Source organism: Acanthisitta chloris, unplaced genomic scaffold (genome assembly GCF_000695815.1).
Source record: "Acanthisitta chloris isolate BGI_N310 unplaced genomic scaffold, ASM69581v1 scaffold24694, whole genome shotgun sequence".
Lineage (NCBI taxonomy): Eukaryota > Metazoa > Chordata > Aves > Passeriformes > Acanthisittidae > Acanthisitta > Acanthisitta chloris.
This window is the reverse complement of record NW_008671408.1, coordinates 81,207-93,702: the sequence shown is the minus strand read 5'-3', so window position 1 is coordinate 93,702 and position 12,496 is coordinate 81,207. Positions and strand designations below refer to the sequence as shown.

The 12,496-nt window shown below is 41.1% G+C and overlaps 1 protein-coding gene across 1 annotated transcript in view; it reads right to left on the bottom strand.

Moving 5' to 3' along the window:
• Positions 1-491: 491 nt before the first annotated feature.
• ELP4 (elongator acetyltransferase complex subunit 4) overlaps positions 492-12,496 on the bottom strand; it is a gene marked incomplete at its 5' end in the record, with an annotated part of 93,120 nt that continues 81,115 nt past the window's right edge. The window contains one exon of the mRNA XM_009074090.1: positions 492-623. Coding sequence (XP_009072338.1) covers positions 492-623 — 132 coding nt within the window. The remainder of the gene's footprint in view (positions 624-12,496) is intronic.

Below are 12,496 nucleotides of genomic sequence, written 5' to 3'. Positions count from 1 at the left end.
TTGTTTTCGGAACAACACGTGACAATTCACTTCTTGGTTTCATTCCTTTATTTCAATAAACCAACTTATTATTCATACAAAATATTAAATGCAAATATATAAAAATTCAATTGGGAAAAAAAATCCCTTTTTTTTTCCTGTTTAAAAAAAATAATCTGGAAATGAAAAGGTAAGAGCAATTTTCATGTTTTAAGGAAAGGAATAAAATACTCTATGTTTTCAGTGGAGCAGAACAATGGTAAGACCCAACATAACCAAAGCTTTAACAAAAAAAGCCAAACCCAAACAAGCCCAAAATTAGCACAAAGAAAGAATGGAAAAAAAAACAAAAACCCACAACACAAGACAAGAAGGAAAAGGAGGCATCAGATGACAACGTGGATTTTTAAAGACTGCTGGGTCAAATCATTAAGAAAAATATTTATATAAGTCATTAACACTCATAATTAGAGTGTCATATAAATCTGAGTGAAACTGCTAAGTAGAAATCACTAGAAGTCCAGGTGCTTCTTGCCGATGGCCATAGCACCACATCCTGAGCTCAGCAGTTTGGCGGATTCTGCCAGATCCTGTTTGCTCGCGCGGCTCACTGTGTCTGACAAGTCTGGAGGCAAATGCAGCCGCTGTGGCAGGAGATTTTCAGGAGGGAGAGGGAGATGGGGAGAGAGAGAGAGAGAAGAAAGAGAGAGAGGAAAAAAACAGGGATCAAAAAAAAAAAGAATAATTGCAGCAGAATTCATTTTCCATAGCATATTTCAACATGTAATCTCCACCCTGAGTGACCAGGGTTTGCTCCCACGAATGAAACACTTCCCACATGCTCTTTTAGGCTGACCTGTAACCAGTTCTGTATGTTCTCAGTGTGCTGGATTCTGTAAATTGGAATAGGTTTTTTTCCTTATGAAAATTTTCTAGAGAAAACACAAATTTGCTCAAGGGCTTTAGTTACATCTACGGGTGTTTTTCCTTTACAAACAAGTGTTTTGCCTGTATGCCAACCTCCACGTGAAATAATTTGATTTCTGTAGCTTTACAATCCAAGTATAGCTTATTTCAAACATGCACACTTTGTGGCAGAGCCTGAAAATAAATCCTGTGATGGTCAGAAGATGGAGAGGGCTGACCCTGGCTGCAGCACTGTTCTGCTGGATGTTTCTCCCTCATCTTCTGCTGAGCTACTAATAAAAACAAGCAGTGCTAGTAGCTGCATTTGTCTAAGGCAATCAGGTATGTTAATCAAAGCTTACCCTCCCTGGTGAGCTGTAGGAACATTCCATCCAGTTTACAGATGGAGAATCTGAGACACATGTTACATAGATGTCCTCAAGCTCACGGTCCTTGCATAATAAAGCTTATTTTTCAATTGTGACCACAACATTTCTACCCTCCTTCTGAGGATCTTTTACACCAGAGAGATATAAAAGGCCTGAGATTACCATTTAGCTTTTGTAAAGTCAGGTGAAAATGAACACAAAGCTGAGGCTTTCCTTGGCTAATTACTGGCTGAGGCACTGAGAGCCACTCGGATGAGACAGCTGAGCATCTTCTGCACAGTGCAATAATTCATGAAACTGGTACCATGCAAGGAGCACATTTCTTGAAAGATTTAGTAGGCAAAGGCTAAACTGTGTGGTTCTTTTACAAAGCACATGGAGGGCACAGGAGAACAGCAATGGCTGTACTAGGAGGTTGTGTGGGTTACCTTTACTTGCAGCTTTTGCTCCATTTTGGCTTTTACCACGAAGTGTAAAGGCTTTTTCTTCAATACCTTCACAACTCTGTACACTAAGAATTCAATTCAATGACTGAATTACTGAATGAGAGTTCCATTAAAAAGCATAAAAAATCCTTGTATTCGCCATGAGCTGACTGTTAATTAATTGCTGGCTTGGAGACTGTGCAATTAGGCAGAAGTGGAGAGATGTCCCCACATGTTTCCTCCCTGGCCACACCTGCCCGTGGGCAGCACTGGGAGGGCAATGTGTGCTGCTGTTTGTCTTCTCCAAGGAAATGCACTGAGTGATGCTGAGGAGCAGGAAATCCTGGGTGCAGCCTGAGATGACACAGCTCAGTGGGGAAATAGGAGAAATGTGTTTCTTTACAGCATTTTGCCTAAAAAGTACAGCTGACACCCCAAAGCTCATTGGCTGTACAGGCCATGCAGGGACTGTGCAGCTCTGACATTTCACTGTGGTAAATTAGTGCTGTGCTGTGGTAGCCTTCACTTACAGCTCTGCCCTTATTCCTAAGAAGCTTAAGCATGGTTGTGGATGTGAAGTGCAGCCCATGATGCCTCATTTCTACCTCAGCACAACACAAACCAGGGCAGGAGCCTCTGGTGTTTGGCTGCTGAGAGAAACCTTTGCCTGAGGAGGAGCCAATGTTCAGCTTGGGTTGTGTGAGGGGCTGGGACCACTGGGGAGAGGAGGAGAAGCTGGGAAGGACATGGGAGCACTTGGCAGATCTTAAAGCCACATTTTCTTTCAAAAAAAGGTGTGCAGTACTCTGGTAGCAGGTACAGGGTCTGTGGGAGGCAGACAAAGTGAACAGACCCAACCTTCTCCCACTCCCTGCTCACATCTCTCTGCCCTCACTGGGAGCAGGAGAGGAGTTTTCCTCTAGGGAACATGTAGTAACACTCTTCCTCCTGCAATTACTGACCCTTTTGCCAGGTCTGCCAAATGGATTCGGGGCAAGGTGATGAAGAGCAAACAACAGAGACTCAGCAAACTCATCTTACACAGGGACTAACTAATAGCACAGACAGGAACAACTGCAAACTGGCCTGGACTTAAAAGTGTGGTAAAAAAGGAAAAAAATCTTTGATATTTACCCAGTCATTTGGTCAACACTGTGTTCAATTGCTAATATATATTATACACAGAGAATATTTATACATTTGCAAAGACTTAGCTAGGAAAAGTAAAAAAATTCAAGATCCTCAGATTGGATGTTGGAACTGAATTAGGCTTTTACAGATGTATTTGTTATGCTACAGAATTTCATTCTACAGGAATGAACTCTTCCTCCCCCACCTTACTCAGTGAAGAGGATGCACACTGCTCATTTAGGGACTGGCTATTCAGTATTTTATTTTCTTGTCACTGTTTACTCTGAACTTTTCTGACATATTTATTGTACACTATTCAAACCTTGTTCTGAAGGCAGAATGGCTTTTCAATAGCACATGTCAGTATATAGCACTTGAATGCTTCACAAATACCAACTGTGTTATTTTCCTAATATTCTTGTGAGGGAAGGCAGCAAAGTTACCTCCATTTTAGAGACAGAGAATTGAGGCACATGAAACACACGGCCAAAGGTATCTACTAATTTCAGAAACACAATCTGAGGCATTCAGGACTTGCTTTTCCAGAAGGTTTGGCGTTTTACAACATTTCATATGATCTAATGCTAACTTCATTTGCAGCTGGGAGTGCTAAGTATTCCTCCAAGAGCCCCAAGTCAGGCACTCAGCAAGCAAGAGACACAAAATAAGAGTATAGAAATAAAAATGCTGGGTTGGAGCGACACCATCACCCAGAAGCTCAGTGGTATTGCCAGAGACACACCACACCTTCCATGATATCCTTCAATTGTCTTAATTACCAGCCCATCCCTCCTGCAATCCTTGCCCTCTCTACAATTCCAGTTTTCAAACGTTTCAACAAATTGCTGGTTCTCCAGGAAGGATATTTCACTGTGTGTGCTACATTCATCCTCAGATCAGATGTATTCTGAACAATGAACAACACCAGAGTCCTTCAAAAACAACTGAGTATCAACCAGAAAATTAAGACCCAAATCCCAGGACACACACATGTACCTCTGACTACAGCCTGGATTGGCATTTCCAAATATCATTCCTTACATTTTCTGTGTACAGGGCTGCAAATATCAATCCTAATAAATATTTTAACACCATTAACAATATCCTAAATTTTAAACCACAACCAAACTGGAAATTCCTTGCATGGCATTATTATACAGCCATCCACAGGTTAAACAACAGGCCTTTATTTTTGGCACTGATGGGGACACTGCAGTCACTTGAACTAAGGCAGTAAGGGATGGCATGAATAGGCTGTGATCCTTTTTCAACACCAGCATTACACAACGATCAGACATTTTCACAGATATTTGCTGACCACAGAGAAACAATCACATTTAAAGTCCCAGTTTAGGACAAAATGTTTTCTGGTGCACAGATTTCTCTGCTATTTCCGAGGCTGTGACCTCCATCCCTTTCAATCTCTCTTCCTCTTATTTGCCTGATAAGAATCAGGCTGATTTTGCTCACATCAACAATCCCAATCCTTGCTGTCCAGACCTCCCATCCCACAACTGGTTTTCATGACAAAAATGTCTCTTTGGTTAGCTGAACTCTCCAACCTCTGCCCCAGTCTCAGCTTTCTGCTTCCAAGCTTTTCATTCTTGCTCCTGCCAGTCCTAGATTTCTCTTGCCTGTTTCTGCCCATGTTCCATCCCCTGCTCATGTTCCTAATGCCTAGGTCCAAATTCAGTGTCAGGTCACCCTTCTTTGCCTCAACCCCTTGTCTTCCTCATCCCATATTTTGTTGTCCTTCTCCTCTTCCCACCCGTTCTTGATCTGTCCTCCTTTCTCCTACTGGCACTGCTTTCTATTCCTGCTACCTGCCCAGAGTGTGGGCACAGGCAGTGGTTCACCTCCTGGTCCAAAAATCAGGTACCTGCCTGGAAAAGGGTCAGGCTGAACAGACAGAACTGAGTGTGCCTGGGCCAAACAGGTGAGTTTCCACAGGACAGCAAAACCCCATCCCTGACATAAATGCTAGCCCTAAAATCGTACGTTTTCATTTGTTCTTTTAAATAATTTAATCCTTTCCCTAAAATATTCCAGTGGATAAGCACAAAACTTCCTGTCTCCAAGAGCAAGCTGGCAGGACAACAATATTTGAAGGCAAAATGGTCAGGTAAAAGTAAATATGCAAGTAAAAATAGGAACCTACAATCACCCTCTTTGTGATAACTTCTTAAAGAAGAAAGAAAGGTAAAGTTTGTCAGTGTAAAAAACTAGGGAATGCTGGAGTCAACATCCTTTGTGCAAAGTTCATTGTGTATCTGCATTCTTACAGTGTGTTTAATTACAAGATCACCCACGATTTTCACCCACGGAGGCTGTCAGAAAGGTTTAAACTCAGGATCTTCAGAATCAGATTCTAAGTTTCATTCACTTGATGAAGAAATAACTGGCTATGAAAGAAAGCTCTTATGGACCAAGGCCCAGCTAGGGAAGGGGCATGGTGTGAGAGCTGGTGCTGTGTTTCGGGCAGGCCGGAAGGCTTTGCAAGATAGGAACAATTACACCAAACCCAGCTAAGCACACAGCTCTAGGGCATGCATTACCAAAGGAAAACAGTTTAGACAAAACTTATTACATACTTTGCCTCTGCTCCTCCCTCTGCCTGGAGAAAACTTCTAATTACTTTATTTGTTCTCAATGGGGGGGAAAAAAAAAAGTAGAAGTGGAAGACAAGAACATGCAAAAGGACAGCCCAGAAGGGACACGGAGCAATCAGTGAGTCAGGTCCCAGCACAGTGGGGATGGTTTTCTGACACTGGGATGTAAAGATCCATGTGATGGCTCCTCTAGGAACTTCCATGGGTGCTACGTTGGGTTGGGGTGCAATCCAAGTTTTTAAACCCATGAAATCCCCAGAATACAAAACTGCTTTTGCCAGTGTATCTTACTGAATCAAGAGGATTGTTTTAGAGGTTTATTATAACCCCCCATATCTTCTAATGTCAGGCTTTCTTCCTCTTTAGTATCAAGAGGACTGACCAGAAGTTTTCCTAAAAATCTCTCCACATATTCATTATACTTCAGTTACAAAATGCATAGAAACATTGCACAGGCTTTAACTGACTACATAAGGACTTGAAACCAAAGTATGACTGAACTTAAGCAAGCAATGACAGGTTAAACAGAGTTAGCTACCAGAGAGTGTTAAAGAACTGACAACTGTACAACTACACACACAACCTACACATATTCCTCTGAGGAATCTCCTGGCACTGCACTGTGGAGGCAACTAGTGAAATCCAGTATTACACTTATATGGTGTAAAACCCAATCAGTTCAAAACTTACTTGTCAGATATGAGGAAATGTTTGTACAGATTGTTTTTATACTGGCTAAAATATGCAGTAATACTGGAGCTGGAAGACATTCAAGATACAGTAAAATTTCATAGAATTCATTAAATTAGTTTAAAATATCAATTAAATATATTTAAATCACACATTCTCCAAAACGTTTTAAGGAATAAAGAATAGTCATCTTTTAGCAATGATGTGATAGGCAAATACACATATAGAGGCAAAAAATCTATACCCCAAGTAATTCTACACATCCCTCCAAAGTAATTATTGTATTTTCAGAGCTATTCTAAGTGTAACACTGTAGCAAACAAAAACACAACAACATGAGCAATGCAAAATCACTGAATCTCACTAAAAAAGAGGTGGTAGTTTGTTCTTAATTTGATATAAACAACTTCACTGAAGTCAACCTTGTGACTCTGCTAACAGTTACATGAAGCTTTAACACCAAGCCCAAACTTCCCAAAATTAAACTTCAAAACCAATCTTTACAATTGGTTATTTGGATCTTTGACCAAAAAGAAAAAAAAAAAAAGCTTATTAGTCTACTCTGGCTACAGCCCTGCCTTGGGGCAGGGAGGTGGGTTAATGACCTCTCCAGATCCTTCTACTTCCATTTGCTACAACTCCATGAAGACTGAAGTCACCAAAGCCGAAGGGATTTGGTTGAGGGTGAAGAGGGGGGTGGGGAGAAGAATTTTAGGAATGCTGGGAAAATGAAAGATGCAGACTCTAAGTTGGGGAGCTTTATATCCTATTTACTTCTCTTTGAAGCAGGACTCTCTCCATTCCATCAGCCCACACAGGAGAGACTGGGAACACTCTGGAGCACAAAGGCTGAGCTCCTGTCACTGTTTCTTCAATGATGTCCACAATGCACTACTTGCATTCTGTTTTCCCTTCTATGTAGACACCATATGAGTGTCCTATTACTTATTTTTTATGAGCTGAAGCATAATCTGAGCCATCAAAATTAACTGTTGTTAACATCAGTTGTGAGAGAAGCTGCCACTAAGAATAGCTGATAAATATACTTCTACCTGTCTGCTAAAGGATGGATACTAATACTGAAAATACTTGAACATAGTTCTAAAACTCTTATTTTTTCATAACTTAGAGAATGTAAAATAAAACCACAGCAAGTCCCACTTTCACCTCATGTACAGGACAGCGATCATAGAATCACAGAATTTTAGGGGTTGGAATGGACCTTACAGATGGTCTAGTCTCAACCCCTGCCCTGGGCAGGGACACCTCCTCACTAGATCAGGTTGCTCAAGGCTCATCCAGCCTGGATTGAACACCACCAGGGCTGGGGCAGCCACAGCCTCCCTGGGCAACCTGGGACAGTGTCTCACCACCCTCACAGGAAAAGCTTTTTTCTACATCTAACCTAAACCTTCCCTCCTTCAGTTTGAACCAGTTACTCCTTGTCCTGTCACTGCAGTTTCTCACTCAGAGTCCCTCTCTGGCTCCTTGTAGCCCCTTCAGATATTGAAAAGTTGCTCTGAGGTCTCCACGCAACCTTCTCTTCTCCAGTGATGCTTTGTTGTGAGGTTCCAATGCTACAACGAGGTTATTTAACAGCATCTTTAAAGACAACTGGTAAAATTAAGAATCATTAATTAACCCACCTCCTTTTGTGATGGATTTTGGAACAGCTGTTTTACATGTCACAACACTGAACCTTAGTATGTGCCTCTTCGTGCAGCTTCCCAGTGTGTCTGCTCTACAGAAGGGATATGACAATATCCAGGGGAATTCAATTCAAACTGTGCTGATTTGTTTGGATGTGACACATGGTACTGATTCTGTTTCCTGACCAGAAACCTGTATTGCTGAGCCTGATTTTAAAGCTTAATTCTATAACACTGCTATGAAGTGAAACTCTCTGGGAGATATTTGTACCAATACAATTCAGCTCTGTGCATGTTTGTGCAAAATGAATTCCTAGGGTGTTTCAGATGGCTGAAGAAGTTCTGCTTGGATGTGAGTAGAGATGGGTGGGTTTTTGTCTGTTTTGTCACTACCTTTCAGTGACAGGAGAGTACAGACAATTGTCCCAACAAACTCGTTCCAAAGAGAAACTCCAAGATGTGTTAAAGACTATTTGCTACATGTGAAGGGACACAAGTGAAAAATAAAATATCAGAAAGATTTACCTTCTCTGACACCACAGAGTGCTCCAAATCACATGGATAAGTAACAGACCTGCTTTATATTACAGCTGTAGTCTCTGGATAATGAAGCAGCTCTAAAGGAGACTGGATCCATCAGTGATGGCTATAGACTACCCAAGGACTACAGATGTTCAGCTGCTTGTCTAATCCAAAGTTCAGAGAAACACATGGTAATCTTACCACCAGAACTGGACTAAATACTTATATAACACACTATTGTAATACTGACACAACTCCTATCACACACATATTGTCTCTGCCCTGAAGAGTTTACAACCTGAATCCCCAAAGTGGGTAAAAAAAAAGAAGTAAAAGACAAAATATCCAGGCAGAAGGGAAAATGTCACGATATATAAATACTGTACTAATGCCAAAGAATCTTTTTTTTCCTTCTAACTGAAAAAATATTGCTTGGAAAGATGAGTTAAAGAGAACAGCCACAGGGGAAGAAATAAAGTGAGAAAGGGCTGAAGAAAAGATGGAGTGAAGAAAGAGACAGAGAGAGGGCAGGAGGAGATATATTAATCTAGGTGTGTTATAGCTGAGGTTAGAATATATTATCTAAATCCTGAATGGAAATACTGTAAAAAATTCAAACAGTAGTTTGTGAGTCTGATGTTATCATCCATGTCCAAAGCAAGGAGACTAACAGTTCTGCAGATCTGTTCTTTTTTGCTGAATTTCTCCTCCCTGAGCTTACGTAAGAGGAGTGTGGGACCCGTGATGCAGGTCAGAGTAATTCCAGGGTGCTCAGGACAGTCTGGATGGATGCTAATGTTAATGTCACATTCCCTTCCCTGACGGATTCATCTAACCTAATTGCAGCTGTCTACAAGTCAGCCATTCACTCTAACCTATATTATATACTTAGGGTGAGATGAATCATCCTTGCAAGTGCTTGTCCATATCTGCTGATTATTCAGGAAACCTGAGTGACTAGCTTAAACTAAATCCTTAACCTGGAGTGTAAAAGGTCAAGGGGAGGAATTCAGTCCTACAACTATATGAAGCCTCTCATTGAGTCAGTGCCTCCACTATGTCTACTCTTCCTTTGAATGACATTGCAACATGCCACAAAGTGCAGATTTCGTATCAAAACACAGATGGCTCACTGGAAATGTTCCAGACTTGCTGGTGATGCCCACGATGCTCTACAACAACTTGATTCTCTCTACTGGGAAGCCTGAGAAGTGTTCAAGGCACTGTGTGTACAAACAAAAGCTACGTGAGTGAGGAGGAGGGAGGAACAGCATTCAGAGTAGCAGCATCTGTTCCAGGATTACAGTGTTACTGCCACCCTCTCAAATTTGCAGCCAAGTTGTTGAAAAACGAACCAAATATTTGAGTTTGCATGCAAAACTATCTGTTAAAGTTCACTGTAATTTATCAGGCTTCTGTCTCAGTTCCTGTCACATTTCAGAAAACTCATTAATACCCCATTTAAAAACCATTACTTTATCTGAGGCTGTGCAACGACACTGAGGAACTGATAAAATGCATTCTGCCTCTTGACAAAATTGTCCAGATAGATTTAGAAAGGTTCTGCTCCAAGACAGGTAACTCACACTGGCAAGTGCATTTCAGTAACTGGTTTGCCAGCTCCAAAAGGAGAGACAAGAGGAATGCAAACAGATCTCTAAATTGGATAGTTCTGCCAGCTAATGCTAAAACACACATTGCTTACAAGCTTCCCTTGATTTCCAGTATCTACTGTCTACAAATCCCATGAAATGCAGAGTTGAATGAAGTGCTTTCCTAAGAAGAAGAGGAGGAAACATGAGCTGCTCTGAGGCTCTGGATCAGTTCAGCTGCCCCAGTGGTTTTTCTACCTGTTGTATACATTGACTGTGCTGAATTCCTTCTCCACATCAGCGGCAGCAGTTGTGTGTACAAACACAAGCACAGCTGCCCTAGGAGTGGATGGAGGTCAGTGCTCAGAGATGATGTGTCTGGGCACAGGATCTCTCCCAGGCATGCAGCACTGCTCTAGAATGCACTGAGACACTGTGAGTCATATTGTTTGACACTCTACCACACGATGCAAACCACCCATACAATATGTCCCTGAATGCCTCTGTTCCAAGAGACCAGTGTCACAGGTTTGGCAAGTTGGTGCTCATGAAGAGGGAGTGTGAAGGGGGGCAAAATGGAAATGTTAGCTGGGGGGGAGTATTGTTTTATACTGGGCATAGTCCTCAGCTCCGTAGTCTATTTACTTTTTTTTAGGTCAGCTAGAATTAGAAAATTTCCATTGCTAGGCAGCCCAGCACATCTGTGAAGCATTTCTGGGCGTTCAGACCTGAAGCATGTGCTGCCCAAAGGGAAGATTCATTGCCCCATGTTACACAGCCTGCCAGTCCCTCCCCCAGAAGGCACAAGGGCTGCAGCTACAGCCAAGTGCCTTAACTTCTTGCAGAAACACATTACACGACCAGAACACAACAATTAGCACGTTTGTAAAGCTTCAGGTGTAGGAACAATTTAATAGCATTTTGAAGCAGACTAATTTTCTGGAGCCTTGTATCCTTTTTTTTTTTTTTTTTTATTATTTTGCTTTTCATGCATGGACAAGTTCTTCTTTGCTACAGGTATTTTTTTCTGAGCCTGCCTTGCAGGATTATTATGTGTGGAGAAACAGAAATTATTCAATCACTTTCAAAAAGTGCTAGAGAGATGAAAAAGGGCTATGCAAGTGCAAACTATTGCTACTAATCTGTTTTACAAGCAGGTATCATTTAGATAGATAAGTGGATTGCTGGTTTAGAGAACTCTGCACATTTACAAACCAAAGCTGCTAAAGAGATAACCAGTTTGTTTATGTTTGCAGCTTTTCAGGAGCTGGAAATTTCAGCTCTGCAGTGGCAAATGCCACTGTCAGACACTTCATGCTAGGGCAAAAAACAGGCCAGAAGAGGGAAAAAAAAATAGTTCTGCTATCTCACCCTGAAAACTGGCACAGATCTAGGAAGTACGTTCAGCTCCTTTAACTCCCAGGGAAGGATGTAGACATTATATAATTCATATTTTAATAGCTCTTCAGCACTAATCCCCCATGACTCATGAGGGCTACAGGTTAAAACTCCAGCTAACAAAGCCTTTTGCAGTGTTGCTACCAAATAATCTTTAGGCTTCTGAAAGCACTGAAGTGTAATTTAATATCTGTAATGTTGGATCAACCTGTTTTGGTATGAAACAGCCTGGTGGCTTCTTTTTATCCAGGGATTGATATTACTTATAAAATCAAATACAAATCTGCAGTGGTGATCCAGTGGTCACGCTGCCTATCCTTTGGGAAATTGATGCTTTAAAGGAACTTTAAGCACAGAACAAGAAGTTGTTGGGGAAAGGTTAAAAGACAGGTCATGCTAATTTCTTGTTGAACGACTGTATCATAGAGAGGATCTCAGTGCACGTGGAAACAGATCTACCAAATATGAATGACACAAACTGGTATCACATTAAACGTGAGACTTTCGTGACGAACAGATTAAAATAAACATTGCTGTTTCTCCAAAGTTGGAGGGAGTGCTGAACATTTGAGCAGATTCCTACACCAGAAACGTGTTTTGTACAGAAACCATACACCAAATTATAGCTATTTGCTTTCAGCTGTTTCCAGCAGTTATTCAGTTTTGTACTTTTCATGTGTCAGTATTTTTTTCATTTCGCTTCTTTATTCCGTACTACAAGTAAGTCTCTTTAGAGCAATAAGATCTTTAAAATCCCTTTAGTGTTTAGAAATGTCAACAATTCAGTAGATTATACTTGATGAATAGGCCAGATAGAAAAAAACCTGCCTCAAGTTTTTATCTGGAGAGAAGTAAGGTGCTTTGAAGAGCACTTGATTTGAGATTTAGAAGCCTGCTGCTATTCAGCCAGACACTCTTGAGAGCTGTTAAGTCCTGACCCATAGCATGAAAACAGGTTGGAGGGAGGGAAAAAATACCAGTAAGAAATATATTTTGTGCTTCCCGTATAATTATTTCTTCTAAATAACATTTAAACATTTCTTCCTACAAATAAGTAAAAACCTAAGAGACCAGGCAACCTTATCAGACCATCTTATTTGAATATTTTGAATGTAGCTGCAACTTGCCAGGGGGAACAGCTACAGCACTGGAAAAAGATGAGGCTCTAAAGGAAAAAAAAATATCTAAATGGTTCTTTCCATTTGA